Source organism: Mustela putorius, unplaced genomic scaffold (assembly GCF_011764305.1).
Source record: "Mustela putorius furo isolate JIRA1106 unplaced genomic scaffold, ASM1176430v1.1 tig00000407_pilon_pilon_pilon, whole genome shotgun sequence".
Taxonomy (NCBI): domain Eukaryota; kingdom Metazoa; phylum Chordata; class Mammalia; order Carnivora; family Mustelidae; genus Mustela; species Mustela putorius.
The window spans coordinates 20,072,380-20,095,238 of record NW_025421373.1 but is presented as its reverse complement, the minus strand read 5'-3'; the positions used below and the strand labels follow the sequence as shown (position 1 = coordinate 20,095,238).

Below are 22,859 nucleotides of genomic sequence, written 5' to 3'. Positions count from 1 at the left end.
CACCTGGCTGCCTCAATTGGAAGTGCATGTGAATCTTGATCTTGGGGTTGTAAGTTCAAGCCCCACTTTGGGTCTAAAAATAAAATCTTCTAAAATAATTAACACGCTGTTATTCAAAAATAAGCTATACAAATGTATTAAGTGTATTAAATAAATTATACAAAGACAAAAGTAGTACATATATGCATGTGTACACACACACACACACACACATATATCTTTAAATGTAGGCTCTATTCCCAGCATGGAGGCTAATGTGAGGCTTGAACTCATGACCCTGAGATTAAGACGTAAGCTGAGATCAAGAGTCAGATGCTTAACCAACTAACCAAAAGTAATACATATTTTAAAACTCATCACTTCCTAATTATTTTAATAATGTCTGTGATGATGAGGTTAAATCTTTTGTATCTGTTCAATGCAAGTAATATAGAATGGTGCACATCTCTTTTCAATTTTGGATTCACTGACATCACATTGGTAGCTTGAAATTAACTATGGGTAGGCTAATTACCAAATGCCGCAAACTAGAAGAACTGATTGTTAAATCATACTTACCAGAATACTACTGAAAAATTCTCAGTGGAAACAAACTGTCTCTTAACTCTCATATGTCCTTCTAACAATATCATCATCATTATCATCATCATCATCATCATCACATTTGTTTTTATTTTCCTGGCTGTATACATGAAAACAAAGCAACAAATCAAGAAGGTGGACAGAAAACAAAGGGTTGGTGAGTAGCTAGTATAACAAGCAGGATATTATAAAATAGACCAATTTTGGTATATCTATGCCCCTTAACACTTCACCTTAAGAAAAAAAAAGGCGGGCGCCTGGGTGGCTCAGTGGGTTAAGCCGCTGCTTTCGGCTCAGGTCATGATCTCAGGGTCCTGGGATTGAGCCCCACATCGGGCTCTCTGCTCAGCGGGGAGCCTGCTTCCTCCTCTCTCTCTGCCTGCCTCTCTGCCTACTTGTGATTTCTGTCTGTCAAATAAATAAATAAAATCTTAAAAAAAAAAGAAAAAGAAAAAAAAGGCCAGCTCTGTATGGATGGGAACAGATATAAAAAGTGAACAAAATAAAGTACACAATGGACTTTATAGTGTGATAGTATTTATGTAAAACAAAACACAAAATGCAGGTATATGCTTGTTAATGCAGTGACTATTTCTGAAAAATATGCATGAAACTGATAACATTAGTTGCTTCAAAGAAGAGAAACTTGGTAACCAGGGTATGGGGGTGGGAAAGAAACATACTTTTCCTAAGTATCTTTTTGTTTCCTTCCAATTTTATGGCAGGAGGATGCATTTCCTATTTAAATCAAATAAACATATCCTTTTTTAAAAAGTGCTTAAATGGTTTTAAGAACATAGGTGGGAGGAGGAAGAAAGTTTTTACACTTTAAATTTGTACAAATTTTATCTCTTTAAACTCAAGTATGATTCCTCATAAATGTCTGTTAACGTGCTATGCATCTTCTGGGGATGCCTGGGTGGCTCAGTTGGTTAAGCGTCTGTGTTTGGCTCAGGTCATGATCCCAGAGTCCTGGGATCAAGTCCTGCATCAGGTTACTTGCTTAGCGGGGAGCCTGCTTCTTAGTGGGGAGCCTGCTTATCCCTCTGCCTGCCTCTACCCCTGCTTCTGCTCTTGCTCTCTCTGACAAATAAATGAATAAAATCTTAAAAAAAAAAAACCAACAACCCACGATATGCATCTTCTCTAAATATAAATGCTAATATCTTGGTTAACAATTATAACCTATAAAACTAAGGCTATGTTAACTTTAAACATGTTTAGTTTTGCTTACTAAAAGAAACTGTAGGGGGGTGCCTGGGTGCCTTGGTCTTTAAGAATCTGCCTTTGGCTCAGGTCATGATCCCAGAGTCCCAGAGTTCAAGCCCAGCATTGGGCTTCCTCCTCTGCGGAAAGCCTGCTTCTCCCTCTCCCACTCCCCCTGCTTGTGCTGCCTCTCTTGTTGTGTCTCTCTCTGTTAAATAAATAAATAAAATCTTAAAAAAAAAAAAAAGGAACTGTAGGGTGCCTGGGTGGCTCAGTCGTTAGGCATCTGCCTTCGGTTCTAATCATGATCCCAGGGTCCTGGGATGGAGCCCCATCAGCTGGAGGCCTGCTTCTCCTTCTCCGACTCCCCCTGCTGTACCCTTTCTCGCTGTCTCTTTCTCTGTCAAATAAATACATAAAATCTTAAAAAAAAAAAAGATACTGTATATGTTAGATTATATTTGTTATGTAAAATTATGTTCACTCACTTAAAAGTGATAAATATGTTTATCTTAAGAATTTGAATATATTTACCTTCTTATGATAATGAACACATTGACTATGATCTTACTGGTCTTATAATTATCCTCTCCGTTACATAAATATGATACATGTCTTTTTTGATTGCAAAATCTAGCAGAGTCTAGACTTTTCTCTATTTGCAAAGAAATAACAGTGCTTATAGCAGACTCGTTTTCAAAAATACAATAGAAAAACTCGTGCTTTCAAGCAAATCGGTACTGTAGTCCTAGAGACTAGTCTGAACAGAGGGTGGTGGAATAGATTGCTTTCGCCCCCAAACTGGAGTGTACTAATATAACAAGTGAAGAGGCCACGTGAGACCTCTGTTTTGTTTTCCAGTGGAAGCTGCCTGTCTTTACTGCTTGGTCCCAGTCGGAGAGCGTGAAACTGTTGGGTTCACTAAATTAAGTATGAAAAGATAAATGCATGCATGCAGGTATGTTGGATAAAGAACCAAAGTTTAGAAGCAGGGTCAGCAAAAGCAGTGTTTTTTGTTTTGTTTTGTTTTGTTTTGTTTTAATTGTGTGAAATGAGGTAGATGGAACTGAAACAGGCTGTGGTAGAGAAATTGTTCTTTTCCTCAGTGTTTTTTCTTCCTCCCCTTCCTGTTTGAATTAAGGATTGATCGACCAAAAATCAGGTCTGAATGGGAAGTCTTAGCTCCTGTGTCAGTCAGGTTTCTGGCAGGAAGAGAGAATTCACCCCATATGGTTTCAGAACCTACGTTCAGGACAGGACTGCTTACTGTGGTTGGGGAGAGGTAAGAGTCAGCAAGCTATGTGAGGCCCCTAGACCAGTAACAACAGAAAGCCCTTGTGTTCCTTATAGAAGAAGAGACAAGGGGAGGAGGTAGAGTTTCTGGAGCTCTAAGACAGCGGGGAATGCGTAGATAATAAGGCTGCCCTGTTTCTCCTGGATGGTCACGGAGGAAAGCGATTATAGCTGGAGAGTGATCCCGAACCAGAAAAGGACCAAGGAATAAATATCCCACACCTTTCTCCTCCCATCCTCTGTTCTCTTCTTATTGGCCTGGCTAACCTCAGGGGAAAACCAGCCCCAACAAGGTGAATGGGAGATGCAGCCAGTAGGGTTCAGCCTTCCAGGGAACAGAGCAGGAGAGAGGAGGATGAGAGTTGATGGGAAGTGGAACCATAATAGTATAAAAAGTAATCTCTGTGCCCAATGTGGAGCTTGAACTTCCAACCCCAAGGTCAAAAGTCACATGCTCTACTGACCTGAGCCAGCCAGGCACCTCATATGGGATCCCTATGTGAACTGAGGTAGGGTTTTGAGGAAAGAATCTCTCTGGATATCTGTTCATTATATATACATAAGCATCATTGCCATAAGATGGTGCATATCATATGTAGAGATATATAATTAATATTCTAGATAAACAACCAAGTGCTTGCATAAATTTTCAAGTTTTTTTTTTCCTCAGAGGAATTGAATGATCAAATTAAATGCTGAAAAAAAAAAAAAAAGCACATCCAACTTTAACTGAAGAATAAGAATCTGAGTAATATTGGAGGTTTTGTGAAGATCACGCAAAGGAGAAAAGATATAGTTAACTCTTTCCTTCTTCCACATTCTGAAAGGGAAAGCTACAACACAAAACTGTAATTTGTGAAAATAAATTTAAGTGAAGGGACATTAACATTTAGTATTTTCTACTTAATTTCCTTCTTTCTTTCTACTTAGTTTCTAAGTGGAGAGTTAAAGCATATTTCTTTTGGCTGTGAAAATTTTTCTTAAAGAAGAAATAATTTGCTCTTATCAGAAAGAATGGGTATAACAAGTAAAACTAAAATATTACAATAGACTAATCTGTGCTGTACTAGTAATTCTTTTTTCCAGCATCACTTTACATCCAAAAGGGAAAAAAAAATTAACTTCTGTCCTGATAGAAATTGGCAGCACACCAATAAAAACATGCGATAACATAATTAATTGCTTTAAGGCTGTTTGACTGTGTTAGTAGCCAGGTGGAGCCAAAATTATTCTGTTTTGGTAGTTTTTTAAAAAGATTTTAATTATTTATATGAGAGAGAGATAGAGGACAAGTAGTGGGGAGAGGCAGAGGGAGAAGCAGACTCCTTGCTGAGCAGGAAGCCCGATGCAGGACTCCATGCCAGGACCCCAGGACCATAACCTGAGCCAAAGGCTGATGCTTAACCAACTGAGCCACTCAGACACCCCCTTTGGTAAAGTTTTATTATTTTATTATTTTTTTAAAGATTTTATTTGTTTATTTGACAGACAGAGATCACAAGTAGACAGAGAGGCAGGCAGAGAGAGGGAAGCTGGCTCCCTGCCGAGCAGAGAGCCCAATGCAGAACTAGGACCCTGAGATCATGACCTGAGCCTAAGGCAGTGGCTTAACCCACTGAGCCACCCAGGCGCCCGACCCTTTGGTAAAGTTTTAACGTGAATTTGGTTGTTATTGTTCTTTAAATTTCCTGCTAAATGCTTTTAGTACAAAATAGTGTATGATACGTATGAGATTTTTATCATTTCCTAGTCTGAGAATTTTCTTAGTAATGTTAAAAGAAACATAAATTGGTAAATTAAATCTTTTTTCCCATAGAATTCTGACTTCTTTCCCCACTTTCTCTGTGTTAACATGGTTACAATAGTCATAAAACTGGGTATAAAAGTATGGCATAGGGGCACCTGGGTGGCTCAGTGGGTTAAGTCTCTGCCTTCAGCTTAGGTCATGATCTCAGGGTCCTGGGATGGAGCCCCACATTGGGCTCTCTGCTCATCAGGGAGCCTGCTTCCCCCAGCCTCTCTCTCTCTCTCTGCCTCCTTCTCTGCCTGTTATGTGATCTCTCTCACATAAATAAATAAACAAAATCTTTTTTTAAAAAAGTATGGCATATTTTTAATCAATTGAAAAGATTTCGTTTTTTTCCTACTGAAGCTAAAAGGACTAAATTCTCTACAGCTCTAATTTCAATGCTTGGTTTATATTTACCACCTTCGAAACCCCTATTTTAGTGTACAGAAATGTAGAGGAAAATATGGGTACACAACTAGAATGTGTGAAATGTAGTGATGTCTCTTATAAATTGTTGCAAAACTGAAACAATTTTCAAGGTAAGTTGGACTATGAAATTATTCCACTTAAATTATCTGGGTAATTTAAAAATTACATCTTTATTATGGATAAAATTCACATACCATTCATTGTATCCATTTAAAGTGTACAATTCAATGGTATCTTTGCATATTTGCAGAGCTATGCAACCAGCACCACAATCAATTTTAGAACATACTTCTCCTCTGAAAAAGAAATCCCATACCCATCAGCAGTCACCCCCAGTCATTTCTATCCCACTCCCTCCACCCCTGGCAACCACTAGTCTTTCTCTCTACAGATTTGTCCTTTCTGGACATCTTGGCAAAATATTTTTATTTTGGCAAATTCTTAAAGGTGTATTATTTCTCTGACAAATTCTAAATTTTATATTGATTTATTATATATATTTTTTGATTCATTATATATTGATATTCATTTGTTTATATTTTCCTCCTCATTAACTATTGAAGCTTTGCATTAATTTAATAGCCAGGTCATACAAAAGATTTTTTTTTAAGATTTTATTTAAAATCTTAAATAAGATTTAAGCATGGGCTGGTGGGGCAGGGGCAAAAGGTGGGAGAGAGGGAGAAGCAGACTCCCCACTGAGCAGGGAGCCTGATGCAGGGCTAGATCCCAGGACCCCGAGATCAGACCTGAGTATAGGTCAGATGCCCACCCAATATGAGCTACTGCATAGATAAGTCCCATAGGTAAGATTTTTGAAAATCTTACAATTGATCCCTGAACTGCTGTCATAAAACGTAAATAAATGACATTAGTGGGTTTTTGTTGAGTTGTAATATTGGTCCATAGAATCTAGACTCCATCAGGAGAATTTTTAACAGATAAATCAATAAATCAAACAAAACAACTTTTATAATGTTATATTAGTCTACATTCATCCCTTCTGCTCCTGGCTATTGGTGAAGAGAAATATTTATCTTGATCTGGTTCATCACCTGGATTTTTGGCCCATGTCCTCAGAACTGGAGATAGGACTTTCCCATATAAGGGTCTTTGGTAATGTCAGAGAATTCTTTGTTTTTCGCCAGCCCTTGCTTGAGGTTGAGTTCAGTCTCCGTGGTGACGTATTTGTAAGCACTAGCCCCTGCGCTGTCCTACTGAGGCTAAAGTTAGGAAACTTCCACTTGCAAAGCATTCTGCCATATGTTAACTACTGTTTGTTATTTGGGAAATTGCTTCTGTCTGTGTTTGCCTCCTGTTGCTGTTGTCTGTTTGTTTCTCTGCCCTTCCTGTGTTCCTCTGACTTGTTCTGGGACAATGTATAGTGTTTGGGGGCTGGGGTCTTATTGGTTGGAGCATTTGACTGGCAGTAGATTGTGAATGACTTCCTAGTTGAGTGCTTCTGCGAAAATAGCCTTGAGCTGATATTGATGAATTCTATACTCTCCTTCTGGCTTGCAGTTCTACTTTTAACTACTATCTCTTGTTTAGATTAGCTGATAGTATCTACCTGCCATTGTGGTTGCCGGGATCTTTCGGACACCCTCTCTAGCTTATACTTCTGTATGCTGAATTCTACCTTCCCAATTTAGAACCTAACTCTGCATTTCCCAACTTCTTTTGCCAGGGACTTAGTTTCGCCAGTCAGATATACTCCTAAAAATTTTGATTTGGAAGAATCTATGTGGGGAAGGAAGTGGGGTGAGGGGCATCTAGCATAGGAATTGCAGTGAAAACTATGATGATATTGAAATACTGTGGAAGAGACAGAAGACTGTAGATGGAAAAGCAAGGGAGTGGAGAATGGAACTCTTGGCCTGCAAAGGACAGTCAGAGCATATCAAAGTGTGAAACAAACCAGGTGAAGTTGTTGACAATAGGGACATGGTAAATACAGTGAACTAGGGAAAGCAGACCCTACCTGGAGGAGAGAGTTGCTGCTCTCAGCTCTGTTCCTGGTAATTGTGCCTGTGTGGTGTCAGATTTTTCAAGAAAAAGTAGAAATCCAGGTTTTTGGGTGGAATTTCCTAAATTTTGAATATTCTCCCATCCAAGTACTAACCAGGCCCGACCCTGCTTAGCTTCCGAGATCAGACGAGATCGGGCGCGTTCAGGGTGGTATGGCCGTAGACAATTTTGAATATTCTCAATTAATTCAGAATTATTTTACAGGTTTGTGTGATCCATAAAATAGAAGTCAGACGCAGTCCACAGGTTGCCATGTTTTGATCTCTGTGATTGGTGAGAACACACACTCCTAAAGAAGCCCTGGAAGAATGGCAAGATAGGAGGGTATGGAAATACAAAAGCCAGGGAATTGACAAGAGTAGAGTCTGGTTAAGATTGCACAGATCCAAGAGACATCTGTTAGATAAGGATAGAATAAGGTCCATTGTATCCATTGTATTGGGAGCTTGGAAGTCATTGATAACATTTGTCAAACCTCTTCTGCTAACAGAAGAGACCAAATTGTGGAAGGCTGAGGAATGAGGGAGAGGTGGGGCAGTGGAGACCCAGCGAAGATTACTCCACAGGTTGAGGGAGACACAAGAAGGCTTTTATTTTTTTTTTTTTTTTGGAAGCCGAGCCAAGGCTGAAGTCTTTTTAGATATATGTTTGTACATATGTATGTATATTTGAATTAGGCAAGCTTTACTAATTACATCATTTCAATTTTCCATAACCTTAATTAAGTTTAAGGAAGCTCTATACCCAGTGTGGGGCTTGAACTCACAACCCTGAGGTCCAAAGTCACATGCTCTACCGACTGAGCCAGCCAGGTGCCCCTCTATAACCTTATTTATAAAAAGTTTATGAAGCGGGCGGGCGGCATCCGTAGGCATTCAGAATGGTCCAGCGTTTGACCTACCGTCGTAGGCTGTCCTACAATACAGCCTCTAATAAAACTAGGCTGTCCTGAACCCTGGGTAATAGAATCGTTTACCAAGAAGGTTGGGAAGGCACCAAAATCTGCATGTGGCGTGCCTAGGCCGACTTCGAGGAGTTCGTACTGTGAGACCTAAAGTGCTTATGAGGTTGTCTAAAATGAAAAAACGTCAGCAGGGCCTACGGTGGTTCCATGTGTGCCAAGTGTGTTCATGACAGGATCAAGCACGCTTTCCCTGTCGAGGAGCAGAAAATCGTTGTGAAAGTGTTGAAGGCACAAGCACAGAGTCAGAAAGTTAAATTTAAAAAAAAAAAAAAATGAAGCTGTTTTGAGTAATAAAAAAATCAAAAGGCAAAAAAAAAAGTTTATGGAGCATATTTATAGGCTCAGGTTAATAAAACCTCTGTAGAGGGAGAAATAAAAAACAATGGAAGGAGGGGAAACTGGGTTTCTCAGTCAGTTAAGCCGCTGCCTTAGGTTCAGGTCATGATCTCCGGATCCTGGGATGAAGACCCCAGTCGAGTCCTTAGGCTCCTGGGGAGTCCACTTCTCCTCCTCCTTCATATTCATGTGCTCATGCTCTCTCTCTCTCTCTCTGTGTCAAATAAATAAAATCTTAAAAAAAAATGGAGAGAAAGCTGTTAACGGAATTTTCGGAGGTGATTGGGAGGGGTTGTGGTGGGAAAACAGGAAAGTGAGATTCTCTGAGATTAGAGGAAAGACAATTAGAAATTTTATGGAATCAGGGAAACTCATGACTTATGCTGGCAGGAGAAGTTGAGGTAATTCTTTCCTTATGACAGCAATTTTCTAGTTGTGCAGATGAGATAAAATTCACTGAGAGAGAGGAGTGTGGGAGTGGACATGTTGTTTGAGCACGGTGGTGAGGCTGTGGAAATGCCATGGAAGGGAGTGGGAAAGAAAGGTGTATTTTTAATATTGCTAGGGAGTCTAAAGAACCCAGTTTCTGGTTAGTTCCCATACTTGTATAGGGGCATCAGTTTATACTCTTTCAGGATTTCATTCTTTGCTCAGCAGCATAGATATAGGTGTGGAGAGGGTAGATTTCACTGAGCTGTAGTTAGGATTTTGGCCAGAGGGTGTAGATAAATGGACAGGAATTCACAGAACCGTGGTTTTGGTGAGAAAATCCTTGAGGTGTTTGAGGTAGGAAATAATATGAGACTAGGAGGGAGTCAAATAGCAGGAAGTTGAAAGAAGGCCCTTTTAGTCTTGGTTCAGAACATTGGGGCATTGTTGTTCCATTGGATGCATCCCTGGGAGCGTGTCACTTACAACTGTTTCAAGCCTGTGTGTCTGTTGAATGTGGTTGTTTAGATCTCCCTGTTCTTAGAAGAGGTGGGCCAGATGAGTAGCCATTTTTGCCTTCTAACCCATGGATGAAACTGAAGCACTACTTGAAGATGATGCAGAAGTCCTAGAAGTTGCCAGCAAGTGTCCTGGATGGTGAATTGACCCAACGTCAATTTAAGGGAGAAACAGGATTGGAAAGCCACTATTTTTCATTCAAAATTCAAGTCTTGGGCGCCTGGGTGGCTCAGTGGGTTAAGCCTCTGCCTTTGGCTTAGGTCACGATCCTGGGGTCCTGGGATCGAGTTCCACACCAGGCTCTCTGCTCAGCAGGGAGCCTGCTTCCCTTCTACCTCTCTGCCTGCCTTTCTGCCTACTTGTGATTTCTGTCAAATAAATAAATAAAATCTTTTAATAAGAAATTAAAGTCTGGCTGGCTCAGTTGGTAGAGCATGCAATTTTTGGTCTCGGGGTTGTGAGTTCACCCCCCATGTTGGGCAAGGAGATTACTTTTAAAAAGAAAGAAAAAAAAATCAAGTCTCTTCTTGATAAACTTACCTCTCAATGCATCTGGCTGAAAGGGATGATGGAGGCAAGCCCACAACTCCTAGCCAGCCCAGCTTAAGCTTCCCTAGGAAGAGCTCCCTTAATATAGTGGAAGATGAGACCGTTAGGGAAAATGTGCCTTGTGCTGTTTCTAGCTCAGTGTCTTTATCACGGATAGGCATACTCACAACATGAGGCCACATTTTGTATGAGAATCCTGGCTAGAACAGGATGGGGAACAAGGCTGAACATGGCTTCCTTGGAGCTCTACCAGAGACCCTCTAGACAAGAATTTTCTGACAGCCTTTAGAACATCAACTAGCCAGGGCTTACTTGGAACTTGAAATAATTCTAAGGCAGTAGTTCTCAAACCCTAGCATGATCACAAATTACCTGAAGAGCTTGTTAAAATGTAGATTCTTTTTTTTTTCTTTTTAAGATTTTATTTATTTATTCATGAGGGACAGAGAAAGAGAGAGAGAGATAGAAGCAGAGGCAGAAGGAGGAGCAGAAGGAGAAGCAGGCTCCTCGCAGAGCAGGGAGCCAGATGCAGGACTCGATCTCAGGACCCTGGGATCATGAACTGAGCTGAAGGCAGATGCTCAACAGACTGACCCACCCAGGCGCCCTAAAATGCAGATTCTTGGACTCTATCCCGCATGAATTTGGTTCAGTGATTCTGGGATAGTGCTTGAGAGCTTGCATTTGTAACAAGTTCCCAAGTACTGTTGCTGCTGCTGGTCCAGGCACTATACCATTTATGTAGAACAAGCTATGTTTGGGAATTTTATTGACTGGGTTCTGGTTCCACATATTCAATGAATAAATTGTCTTAAGTCCATTTCGATGACTTCTCTTGGGTTTCTGATCCTGCAGAAGACTCTACCTTAGGAATTCTAGGTATTGTGGGCCTTTCGAGTAATAATACAATCCTTCTGTTACCTGTTGTCATTAGGCCGTAAACCCACAGCAGTCTAAATAAACGATAGAGACTGGCCTTTATGGGATGTATCATGACCATGAAATTGTCCCATCAATTCTTTTTGGTGCTGAAAAAGACAGCGATCTATCAAGATTTCTTCTTTCAACTAGAACAATATAAGCCCCCCTCTTCCTCACTAGGACTGTAACTTTTCCTTTAACTTCTTGTTTGCCTCAAATTCTTGAGAAAAGTTTATACTCATTCTCTAGCCAGAGACCTGAGTCCTTAGGAAATTAATACAAGAGGCTTTTGGTGGGAGTGTATTTGGCTTCCAACAGTACCAGTTGGTTCCTGGGCTGTATTCTTAAAATAGAAAAATGACCAATTACAGCTCTGCCAGGACTACATTTTGTGTAATCCTGAGAATATGTTTTTAAGTGTCTGAAGGACTCAGCCACAGGAATCTTGATGGTACCAGCCAAGATATCTGAGGTCCAAGGATGGCAAGACCCAGGGACCATTCAGTACTCATGGGGGGATTCCAGCTAAATAGAAGCTGGGATTTGGACATGTCTGGGCAGGTCTGCTGAATATGCAGGACAGGCATGCCTAGTGTCTATTTACATGGCAACTTTTGGCTGAAGAATGACTGTATGCTGATCTGAATGGAAAGTAGAGGGAGAAGAACAGAAATGTGTCTGTCTTGGGACCCAGGTTTTGATAAATGTTCTTTAATAAATGAAATTATTAATTAAGTAATATATCACCCTTTTTTTCCCCAGAATTACACCATTTACATTAAGATTCTTGACAGTTTGAAAATAGTTCACTGTTATCTTAAGGAATCTGTAGTCCTTGTGTGGGAAATCATATAAAAATGAAAGAAGATTGATTTAATTAAGTTGACCACGTGGGATGATATTGGGTGTGTGAGAAAAGGACAAAAGACATATTTTGTGGCTTTGGAAATATTGGTGGATTAGTGAATTTTTAAAAAATTTTAATAGGAGGGGCACCTGGGTGGCTTAGTAGTTAAGCATCTGCCTTTGGCTATGGTATTGATCCCTGGGTCCTGGGATTGAGCCCGGAGTTGGGTTCCCTGCTGGAAGGAGAGCCTGCTACTCCCTCTCCAGATCCCCCTGCTTGTGTTCCCTCTCTCGCTGTCTCTCTTTGTCAAATAAATACATAAATAAATAATCTAAAATTTTTTTCACAGGAAATAATATATTTAAACTTGTTATTTTGAATTGTGTGCTCTCGGTATAGCACCTACAATGTTGTGAATTTTGTTAAATATTAACATGGCTGAAATACTTTAAAATTATATTTACCTTCATTTAGAAACTGTTCACAGTTGTGCGTCTGGTCTTGATTGATGCCATTCCTTATTCACTGGCATTTTGTTTTGTTGATGAGCCACAATTCCACCCTTGTTTTTCCTTAATTAATAACAATTATTATAATCTTAGAGGACACTCATTTACAGACTTTTTCTTTTATGTTCCAGGCACCCATCTAAGCATTTTACACATCTTATCTCATTTAAGCCTCACAGAATTGTTATGAGGGAGACAATTTCATGATCCTGACCATATACATGGGGAAACTGAGGCACAGAGAAATTAAATTACTTGTCCAAATAGTATCTAACAACCAGTGGAGAAAATCAGGGCTTTGGGTGCATTTACAGTTTTAGTAATGTTACTAACCACTCCAAATTTTAAGATGATTATAGAAAAGAAAAGGCTGTGTCTCAGTTTGGATGTGGTTTAGGTGTCATGAACTCGTTCAGTGCCAACTTTGATTCTTTAAGTAGCCTTGGTAAAGTCATTGGAATTATTTTCCAGAGACTTATGGTTATACAAATGATTTTTTAAACGACTCTGTTATTTCAGTTGCTTTCCTAGAGAATGGGAGAAGCAGTCTACTGTGTACCTCTCCTTGATAAGGACGTTTCAGATTTTTAAACTTACTTGGATATAATTTCAAACTTACAGACAAGTTGCAAAAATAAAGGCAGCATTAAAAATACCCATGCAGGGCGCCTGGGTGGCTCAGTGGGTTGAGCCGCTGCCTTCAGCTCGGGTCGTGATCTCGGGGTCCTGGGATCGAGTCCCGCATCGGGCTCTCTGCTCAGCGGGAAGCCTGCTTCCCTCTCTCTCTCTCTGCCTGCCTCTCCATCTACTTGTAATTTCTCTCTTTCAAATAAATAAATAAAATCTTAAAAAAAAAATACCCATGCAGGGGCGCCTGGGTGGCTCAGTGGGTTAAAGCTTCTGCTTTCGGCTCAGGTCATGGTCTCAGGGTTTTGGGATTGAGCCCCGCATTGGGCTCTCTGCTCAGTGGGGAGCCTGCTTCCTCTTCTCTCCCTGCCTGCTTCTCTGACTACTTGTAATCTCTATCAAATAAATAAATAAAATCTTAAAAAAAAAACATATATCCTTTTACTCAAATTCACTTATTGTTAACATTTTACTCTAATCCTTTCATCATTTGTGTGCTTTCTCAGAATACGTTTGGGGAAAAAAGTGGTAATGTTATATATTTTTCCTAAATCCTTTAAGGGTGAGTTACATATTTTTGGGGCTTCTCCCTGTAATACCTTAGTGTGTATTTCCTAAGTACAAGGGTAATCTCTTTTGTGACCACCTTACAGTAATAAATTTCGGTAAATTTAACATTGATTCAATACTTTAATCTATGGACAGTATTCTAATTTGTCAATTGGTTTATTAATGTTATTTATAACATTTTCCTTCTTGGGTACAGGATGCAGTCTAAGGCCACTTACTGCCTTTAGCTGTCACATTTGAGAATAATTCCAATTATGCTAGATTTATTTTTCCTATAGTCTAGAAGCCATACCCATACAGTATGTAAAAATCTTAATTTAGATGGACTACTCATGAAAATTAGACTTCTGATAGATTTTATTCATTACTACTTGATATCTTATAATTTCTGATGATTAGGATGTAATATTCTAGCTCCTAGCAATTGTTTCTATTACATTGTTTCTATTAAATTGTATGCCCAAGTGAATTAGACTTTTTTTAAAAGACTTTTTGAATCGTAGTTGAACTTCTAACAATAGCCTAATGATGATCTAATTTTAATTTTAGGAGAGACTACTATTTTTTGGTTCTAATTAATTGAACACAGAATTATTGGAAAAGTAGGGAACTCCAAGAAGGAAAATGAGGTACTGTCTAGTATGTAAGAGGAATGATTGATGTTGACAAATATTAAATAAAAATTTTTAAATAAATAATCAGGATGTTGTTTAAAAGGCAAGCTGTTGATTTTATCACTCCCTCTTGCTAAGACACCCATGGGTCCCTGTTAAATCTGACGTTTTTACTCTGGTCGTCAATGACAGCTTTAAAATGTAGCATCCCAGGACAAAGTCACAAATCACCTCCAGGAAGAGCTGTGAAACTCTATCTGCCGGCTCTTTCATTTCCCAAGAGCCCGTCCCTAGTGGCACACCAGTAGCTTCTGGGCACTGGAGGAGTTATGACCCTTGTCTTCCCCAGGGTTCGTGGCAGTCTCTTTGTCTTCTGCAACTCCCTTTCACCTTTCTCGGGGAAGCTTGGGCTGAAGGCTAACGAATCTATGGATACCCAGTCATTATTTAAACTCCCTTCCCAAGAGACCCCTCTGCCTCCACCAAATTTGTTGACCACAGTTGAGAGCCAAGAGTCCCCTACAGTCATTTTTAATAGTTGTATTAGAGAGGGTTTTCAGAAAAGGGACAAAATTTTAAAAAGATCTTGGGTCATGGTTTTTGAAAGATTGTATCTAATGGCTGAGCAACGTTGGCAATATTGACTGTTCTTTTCTCTTTTCTCCCACATACCCAGTCCTCACTTCTTTGCATATTGACATTCCCTTGATATTTTTAATATACTTAGGCTATGAATTAGCACTCAATGAATTGAACATTTGCATTCTCTAGTTCTGCATTACTATGTATTACAGAGACTAGGCTCTAATAGTGTGACTTGGCTCTAATATAACCTGCAAAATATTGACACACATTCTCTAGTGTCATTACATAATCCCTATGAACCATGGAAGTCATTGTGGAAATCCAGTCTGCCCCTAGAATTCCAACCCTGTAATGCTTATTTCTGTAGTTGATATTCTGATTTCTAGAATGTGTTTGCTTGTCAAGTATTGGTCTGTATTCACTTTTCCTTTGGTGTGCTTTGTTTTTTAAAGATCAAAGATCCATTTTATTTTCATGGAGGAAGATAAGGGTTCCCCTGGCTATGGAGAGGTGCTTACAAAAGAACTAAGATGATGGTGTTTTTAGGTATGCAAAGGTCCTGCAAAGGGGTGGCTGGACCTCAGATCCTTTTATTTTCAGACTCCACTGAAGTGATTTGTAATTTACCTGACTTTGGAGCTTCTATTGTCCTGGCTCACTGAATTTTTCAGCAAATGTATCATAAACACTTTAACTCAAAAGCCCAAACAACTTCCACATCATCAAGTGAGACCATTGGCTTTTTAAAATTTTTTTATTTTTTCACTCATCATTTATTTACAAATACACATTATAACTTTTATATACATTGCACATTTACATGGTAGAAAAGTACAAAACTATATATTTAAATGAATTTATATTTAACTTGCCATGTTTGAAAATATAAAATTGCATCAGAAAAAAGTATTATGAAAAGCAAGAAACTTGAACTGATAAAGCTTTGATATAACTTTTAGTGACACATTGTTTGAAAGAGAACTTATTGAAGAGGTACAGCAGACTAGCTTAAAGGAAACACCTAACAAAAGGTTGAATGTATAGTATTCCCTTCCTTCAATCTCCAGATACCCATATCACTCAATTTCTTTGGATTTATAACATCTTAAAAGTATATTATGAAAATTGTAACATTACTATCACCCTTTCTCTCACAAATTCTGACAAGAGAACTGAACTAGGAGTTTCCTCAAAGATGTATCCTCTGTACCTTCTATTTGAGTCAGTTATAACGCCTTTTGGTCAGTCAAGATTCCTTGTAAACAAAACCCGAGGGATCATGTATGTACAGAACAGGCAGCAGAAAATCCAATAAATAAACATGACAGAAACTGACATGCAAGTTTGTTAAAGTGGAAAAGATTCTAACAACGGTGAGATGAGGGGAGACAGATGCGTGAGTGAATAGTAAGGAATGGACTTAAATGGTTTACAAGGAAAAAAAAAAGCTTTTACTTTACAAGCAAGAGACCTCACAATAAATAACAACTGCTCTTCCTTTCACGAATAAATTTCTTCAAAAACAAGGTGTACAGTCAACCAGACATTTTATGTATAAATTATAAAACATGACACAGTATAAATAAATGTCTACAAGTCTCAACTATGGGCCTCATCCAGTAGACCTCACAATGACTGCCTCTCCATGTCCAATGAGTAACAAGGTGGCCTGGGAGAGAGCTCTAGGACAAAGTCCTTTATGTATAGTTTTCCCCCCAAATAAATAAGCATACACTTATTTACAGTATGGACAATATATTTTTTTTCTTTTTTCTTTCCCCCCCATTTTTTTTCTTTCTTTTTTTTTTCTTTCTTTCTTTTTTTTTTTTTGCCAAAGGCTATGTCAACACTGAACATTGGTGGAGGGTTTACCACTCTAGAATGGAAGATATAGGAAAGCTGTAGTCCTGGTCTTCATCTTCCTCTTCTTCCTCGGTATCTTCCGAAATGGCTAGATGGGGGAATACAGGGGAGCTGTTGTTTAAATATGGACAACAACAGCGCAGAAGCAGCTCAGTGTATGTTTTCAAAGCCCTCTGATACAGCCATATTACAGCGTTGCATTTTTATGTGACTTGAAGTGAGATGCTTTGGTTTTGGCATCTGCTGTTATGCAATAAGTTTAAAAAAATTTTTGTTTTAAACATAATCTATGAAGTCAAAAACTGCAGAAAGTTCTGAAGAATCAATGGCTCAGGTTTTACGGGCAGATTCCTGAAATTAGATAAAAAGCGCTCTTGTGTTCTAGGTATAACTGCTTTGGGTCCTTAATTCAGAGTTAGTAGAGGCAACTGCAAAAAGCAGCAGCCCATGTGTGATCATATAAAGCTGTCTTTGAAAAAGAAAAAAAAAAACTTTGAAGCAGTTAGTTTAGATTCAAGTGTTAATAAAGCAAACGGCAAAGCACATTACTAAAGCAAAAGAATTAGGGGCAAATGACTAGAAGTAAGTTTTTAGAGGCAAGCCCGTTGATGATCATTGGACAAGTTCTAAAGCCAGGGAACATTCCAGGGAATTTTTCTGTGGACCACTGAATTCCTAGTGAAATTTAGCAGTTACCTAATTTAAACAGAAATGGGCTTCTATTGGAAGGTTTTCGTGCTTTTTATGTCTCCGTTCCCTAGGGCTTGCCTGAGAAAGCCTCAAATTGCAGCAAGGTTAAAATTGCACTTACAGTTGCAAGATCCGGAGTGTTTTACTTCCAGCAGCACACCTGAGGAGCAGGCAGCTTCCTTCATGGCACACTCGCTGGCATAAGTGGCATTGTCGCTGGCACACACAGGCTCCTCAGACTTACTCTCAGGGCACAGCTCATCGCAGAGGGAACACCGGCCTCTGCCAACCTTGAAATCCCATAAACACTTTTTTCCACCGGTGCACTGGATATCTTCACAGGACTTTGCTTCTAGGATATATATAATACGCCTGTGATGAGTAAATGGATTTCCCCTTTTCCCCATTTTTTCCTTTCTTTAGCCCTCTGTCAATAAATATAAACTCACTAATAGGATCATGGAGATATTATGCAAAAATGCTTGACCATAAAATTGAAACTTGAATGCACACGTTTCCTATGTACCACATTAGTACATGAAAATGGTATTTTTGGGGAACAGGTTATCACAGTATTCTGAAATTAAATATATATTTTATTATTTCCCACAAGTGGAATCTTTTGAAAAATAAAGAATTCCATCAGTTATTAGAATCTGGTAACAGATTTTAGGAACTGTTAAGCAATTATTTCTTGCTTCCAGCAAGTCTAGCACCTAAAATATGTGTAAAATTAAGTGAGTTCTAAGTTTTCTAAGATAGAAAATTGTTTCCTATTTCTTGCTGGCCTTTCAACATATATGCCAGTGCTTCTGGAAGATAACTGCTTCCCTGAGGAATGCCATGATTACAACAGTTTACCCAAACTGGACAGTATTTCTCTCTCTGGTGAAACTATGCATTATGGAGAGGCTTTGGGCTTATTTATTGATTAACTCCATAGTTTTAACACTACAACTAGCCTTTCTGATCCTATTTCCATTTTTTCTTCCTTAATCCAGGATACCTACTGATACACTTTCCCTCATAGGCTAATCCAATCGATCTGCCCAGGAGACAGGTAGCCTTTCTCAGGTGACAGGCACTGGAGTAGGTCACTCCATCGTTCCCACAGAGATACTGTTCAGAGGAGGTGGGCTCTGGGCAAATCCGGTTACATGTCACACAGTAGGCATTATTAGTCTGGTCTACCACGCACGTGGAGCTGCCTGGACAGAAAACATCCCGACATGTCTCTGAAATAAAGAGGGAAACATACATCAATGACAGGTTCTTCCTGGCCCTTAGGCAGTGAGCATTTGGTATCGTCAAGGAAATCATAAAAGGGAAGCACCCAGCTTTTCAAAAAGCACTTTGGGAACCTTGTGGTTTTCAAGAGAAAATCTATGACTCTAGGTCGATCCTCTCAGTGTTCTTAAGAAGTCTTTGGAATATAAAAAAGGGTTACTTTATTTTGCATCATCATTACTGTTCGGCTCTTAGTGGGGACTATACCGTCCCCCAGGAGTCTTCCAGTGGGTCAGCCTCAGCTGGAAAGTTGGAGGAGGGGAGCCAGAGAGGACCTACTTTTACATTTGCCCTGGTACTGGACTTCCAGTTCCGGCTGCTCTTTACATCTGGCCTTGAGGAGCGCACACTCGTTGCGGTAGGTTTTCCCGTCCAGCCCACACACCGGGCCTTTCCAGGTGATGTTGGAACAATCTGGGGCACAGACGCAACGGGGTTTGTTCTTTTTGTTCATTCGGCATTTTTTCCCCGGGCCGCAGTCCACGTTCTCGCAGGTCTCTACGAGGTGGAAAGAGGCATGGATCAAAACCAGGGCCAGGCAGTATGCAGGTCAGCAAGGAGGGGTGCGAAGGCCTTGTACCATCCTGTGGCCGAGAGTTCGAACAGGAGGGGTCCAGCTCTCTCCTAGAAGTTGAGGAGGGGGTGGAGGCCTGGGGGACAGTGGTTTGCATCCTATTCCCAAGTCTTTCTCAAATAGGGAGAGTGTGCTGGCGTCACCACCACACTTGGCTAGTACGTCCAGGAATGTCTGGGCACCGGTGTTTTGCCTGTAGTGTGTAACAGGCGAGATTCAGAAAGGCTTCCAGGGGCTGGGGGAAGATAAAGGCAACCCAGGAACAAAACTCTTCTAGTCCCTAACCCCAGCTGGGCAGTGGAGAAGATGAGGATAAGACGCCCTCTACTGAGGGCCTGCACACTGGGGAGGAAGAGTCCTACCTTTACAGGGGATGCAGTTGGGGGCGCCCCCATTGAAAATCATCCACTTGAAGAGCGTGTTGTCATTTACATCCTCTTCCGTCCAGGAGGTGCTGAGGCGGCCCGTGCTGCAGCACTCCTCCTTGCTCAGTTCTGTCTTGTATAGGACCTGGCAGCGGCCGTTCTTTGCTTGGCGGAGCCAGCAATTCCCAGCTGCGAGGAGACAGGGGTGGGAGGTGGGTGAGAGAGAGGCAGAGTAAGGGGGAGGGAGGCGGTGAGCTAGCGAGGGATGGAGACCCAGCGGGGATGGGGAGGGAGTGAGTGTGGAGGAGTAGAGGGAGACGGGAGAGAAAAGAGAAAATAAATGGAAGGGAGTGAAGACGTGGGGGAAGTGAGGGGGGGAAAGCCGGCTGAAGAGGTGGGAGGTGGGTGAGGGGGAAGCAAGGCGAGAACGTGAAGCCAGAGCGCCCCAGCCATATCAATGTCAGTTACCAGTGACCCAGACACAACACGTGCAGCTTGCATTGACTTTTACTAGACTGTTTACTTTTATTCGTCCCATTTCATAACCTGCAGCGACTCGAAGAGCAGATTAAAGAACCTGACAAAAACAGGATGCGACGGATGTTTTTACATGTCGGTTTCACGTAGGCGGTACGGGTATTATTTGTGACAGGGGTTAAGAAAGTGGGAGAACTTGAGAGCGAGGGAGAAAGGAAGAGAAAGAGAGACCGACACAGACACACACACAACAGGAACATATCAAGCAAAAGGCACTTGAGAAAAATGAAAGCAAAAAAAGCAACTGGGCCCTGCCCGGAGCTGCCCCGTGCGGCCTCGAGGCGCAGCCCGCCCGCCCGCCAGCCCGCCCGGCCCGTTTTGCAATCCGCCAGACCCAGAGGACGCCCGCGGCCACCGCGATCTTTCGAAATCTCCGAGGGCTGCTTTCCCCGGCGCCCACGTCCGCGGCACCCAGGCAGCGCCTCGCCCCGAAAGGCGGGTAACTCCAGAGTAGTGCGGTGCCGACGGCGAGGGGGCAGTGCCCAGGGGGACAGTTTACAACACACTCAAAACGTTAACGCTAAAGCAAGCAAAGTTACAGGTCTGTCTCCAGGAAAGTGTAGGGAAAAAAGAAAGGGGGTTGGCTTCCTACTATTTCACAGTAACATACATACACCTATCTCATACCTACTGAGAAATCTTTGCAAGTAATTTTCCCTCCTTCCTTTCCATTTTCATGTTAAGATTTTAGTCAGGAAGACTCCTTATGAATCATCTATATAATCTGAACAATAATTGGACCGCAAGCTGCTATTATCATTATTTTAAAAAATTGTGCCCAAAGACTAATTGAAATAAATTTAATTAAAAAACCCCCAAACTTTAGAAATTTGCTCTTAATGCATCCCAGAATTTAAATAAGTTGTGAGCTCCTCGCTGTTCTACATAAAGTTAGTCGGAGGAATGAGACACAGAAAAAAAAAATTGTAAACTACTCAAAACACTCCGGGGTAAATTTTTTTTTTTTTTTTTTTTTTTGCGGGGTTGGGGGGAGGGGGTTGGAAGAAGCATCCACTAGGCAGAAAGCTACCCTTCCCTCTAAAATTTTCAGCACCCACATCTCCAAGTTTGGGCAAAGTTGCTGAAACCACGTCCCCCAGCCACCAAAGAAATTTCAGTATCTCCCCCCCCATCCCCCAGTCATTTTTTAAAGTATCCAAAAGATGCAGGAGGGAAAGAGGTTAGATTGTAAATGGATCGACTTAAATCTCCTGGCTACTGATGCTTGTCCCCTTCTTCAGAGCCAAAACAGGGGAGATAACATCTACACTCATTATGTCCAGAACTTGGAGCATCTAACCTAACTACTGAGAGAGATTCGAGCTTACTCCCTTTCCTTTTAAAGGATAACCGCGCTTCTAACTCGGCTGGCCGTCCTGAAGTGTCACTGCCTTCAGTTTTCCCACTCCGCTCCATCCTGGAGTCGCTAAGTTGGTCCAACATCTTCCGAGAGCGGCGTTGCTTAGACCAGACTCCGTGCAGACGACAGAAAAGTACAAACCCCTGCCCGCAGCCGAGCCTCCCCGCGCATCCCCCCTCGCTTACCCTGGGCGCTGCGGTCCTCCATGAACTGGCAGAGCAGCAGCAGCAGGAGGCAAAGCCCGCCGGGCTGGTGCCTGGGACCGGCCATCCTGGGGGCAGACGCGGGGCGAGGAGCGCGGCGGCGCGGGGAGCGGGCGCGGCGGCGGGTGGCTCGGACGAGCGGCGCGCGTCGCAAAGGCGAGCGGCGGAGGGCGCAGCGATCCCGGCGCAGCCCCGCGCTCGCCGCCGGCCGCCCGCGCGATTCAATGGACGTCAGAAGCCGGGCGCAGCCGCGCTTTAAATCTAGACGGGGGTCTCCGCGGTTTGCGGTGGGCGGTCTCCCAGTGTGTGGGGCAGTGGGAGGGCGGCCGCGAGCAAGGGTGTGCGCGGCTCCTTGGGGGTGGGGAGCTTTTAAAAGTTCAGTGTGAATCAGGTGACATTTCCCACCTTCTGGAAACCCTTCCCAATTATCTGTTGGAGGTGCCCGAAATCAAAGCGACAGGAGGGGAATCGCCGAGTTCTTATTTGCGTAGGAGGGAGAGGGAGGGGGAAGGCGGAGGGGCGGGGGGTGGGGGCGACGCTTCGGGGGTGGGGAGTGGGGAAGAACACCCACTTCAAGTCCTGCACGCCGCCGCTCGCAGGCAACGCCGGCGCGCCCGGGGTGGCGGGTGTGTGTGTGTGTGTGTGTCTGAGTGTGAGAGGGGGGCGCGCTGGGGGCGCTGGAGGAGGCGGCGGCGGGCGGAGCGGGTGGGGAGGGGGGGAAACCCGGTAGTTTGTCTCTGCTCCGCGGCTCCTGGGCTCCAGAAAGACTTTGCAAACGCGCCGAGAGCCCGGAGCTGCCGAAATAGCCCGCTCGCGGTCTGCTCGGAGCGCGCCGGCCCCGCCGCTTCGCCGGGGCGCGCGGCAGATTTAGGCCCCCGCAGCCCCGGCGCGGGACCGGCGAGGTTTTGTGTCTGGGTCTCTGCTCGCCTGACTTCGCGGCCGCCCCCAACCCAGAGCTGGGGCTGGGAACCGCAGCCCCGGCGCCTTCCACCTAGGCTGGGAGGGGCTGAGACGCGGCCCTCGGTCTCGACGAGTCACAAGAAAAAAAAAATGTTTAACACCTCAGGCCCAGCCCTCCCCCCCCCACCCCCCGTCGCAGTCTCGCCCTCTCCCTTTCTTTTCTCCCCTTTCACTTCGCGGCGTCTGGAGTCGGAGCCCGGAGCGGGGGCGCCGACGTAGGCGG

At 42.4% G+C, this 22,859-nt stretch overlaps 1 protein-coding gene and 1 pseudogene across 3 annotated transcripts; one reads left to right on the top strand and one right to left on the bottom strand.

Moving 5' to 3' along the window:
• The first annotated feature begins 8,189 nt into the window (after positions 1 to 8,189).
• LOC123391908 lies at positions 8,190 to 11,085 on the top strand (annotated as a pseudogene).
• A 4,447-nt stretch (positions 11,086 to 15,532) lies between these two features.
• On the bottom strand, positions 15,533 to 22,153 carry FST (follistatin). 3 transcript variants are annotated; one of them, XM_004737897.2, is made up of 6 exons: positions 21,659 to 22,153; positions 19,574 to 19,765; positions 18,917 to 19,135; positions 18,361 to 18,585; positions 17,472 to 17,699; positions 15,533 to 16,748 (listed from the first exon to the last, which is right to left on the bottom strand). In XM_004737897.2, the coding sequence occupies exons 1-6, from the start codon at positions 21,741 to 21,743 to the stop codon at positions 16,666 to 16,668; spliced, it is 1,032 nt and encodes a 343-aa protein (XP_004737954.1). In that variant the 5' UTR covers positions 21,744 to 22,153; the 3' UTR covers positions 15,533 to 16,665. The 3 variants fall into 3 exon arrangements, with proteins under 3 accessions (XP_004737954.1, XP_004737955.1, XP_004737953.1); XM_004737898.3 differs by having other exon boundaries at positions 15,533 to 17,011; positions 17,472 to 17,702; positions 21,659 to 22,150; XM_004737896.2 differs by having other exon boundaries at positions 17,472 to 17,702; positions 21,659 to 22,149.
• Positions 22,154 to 22,859: the final 706 nt, after the last annotated feature.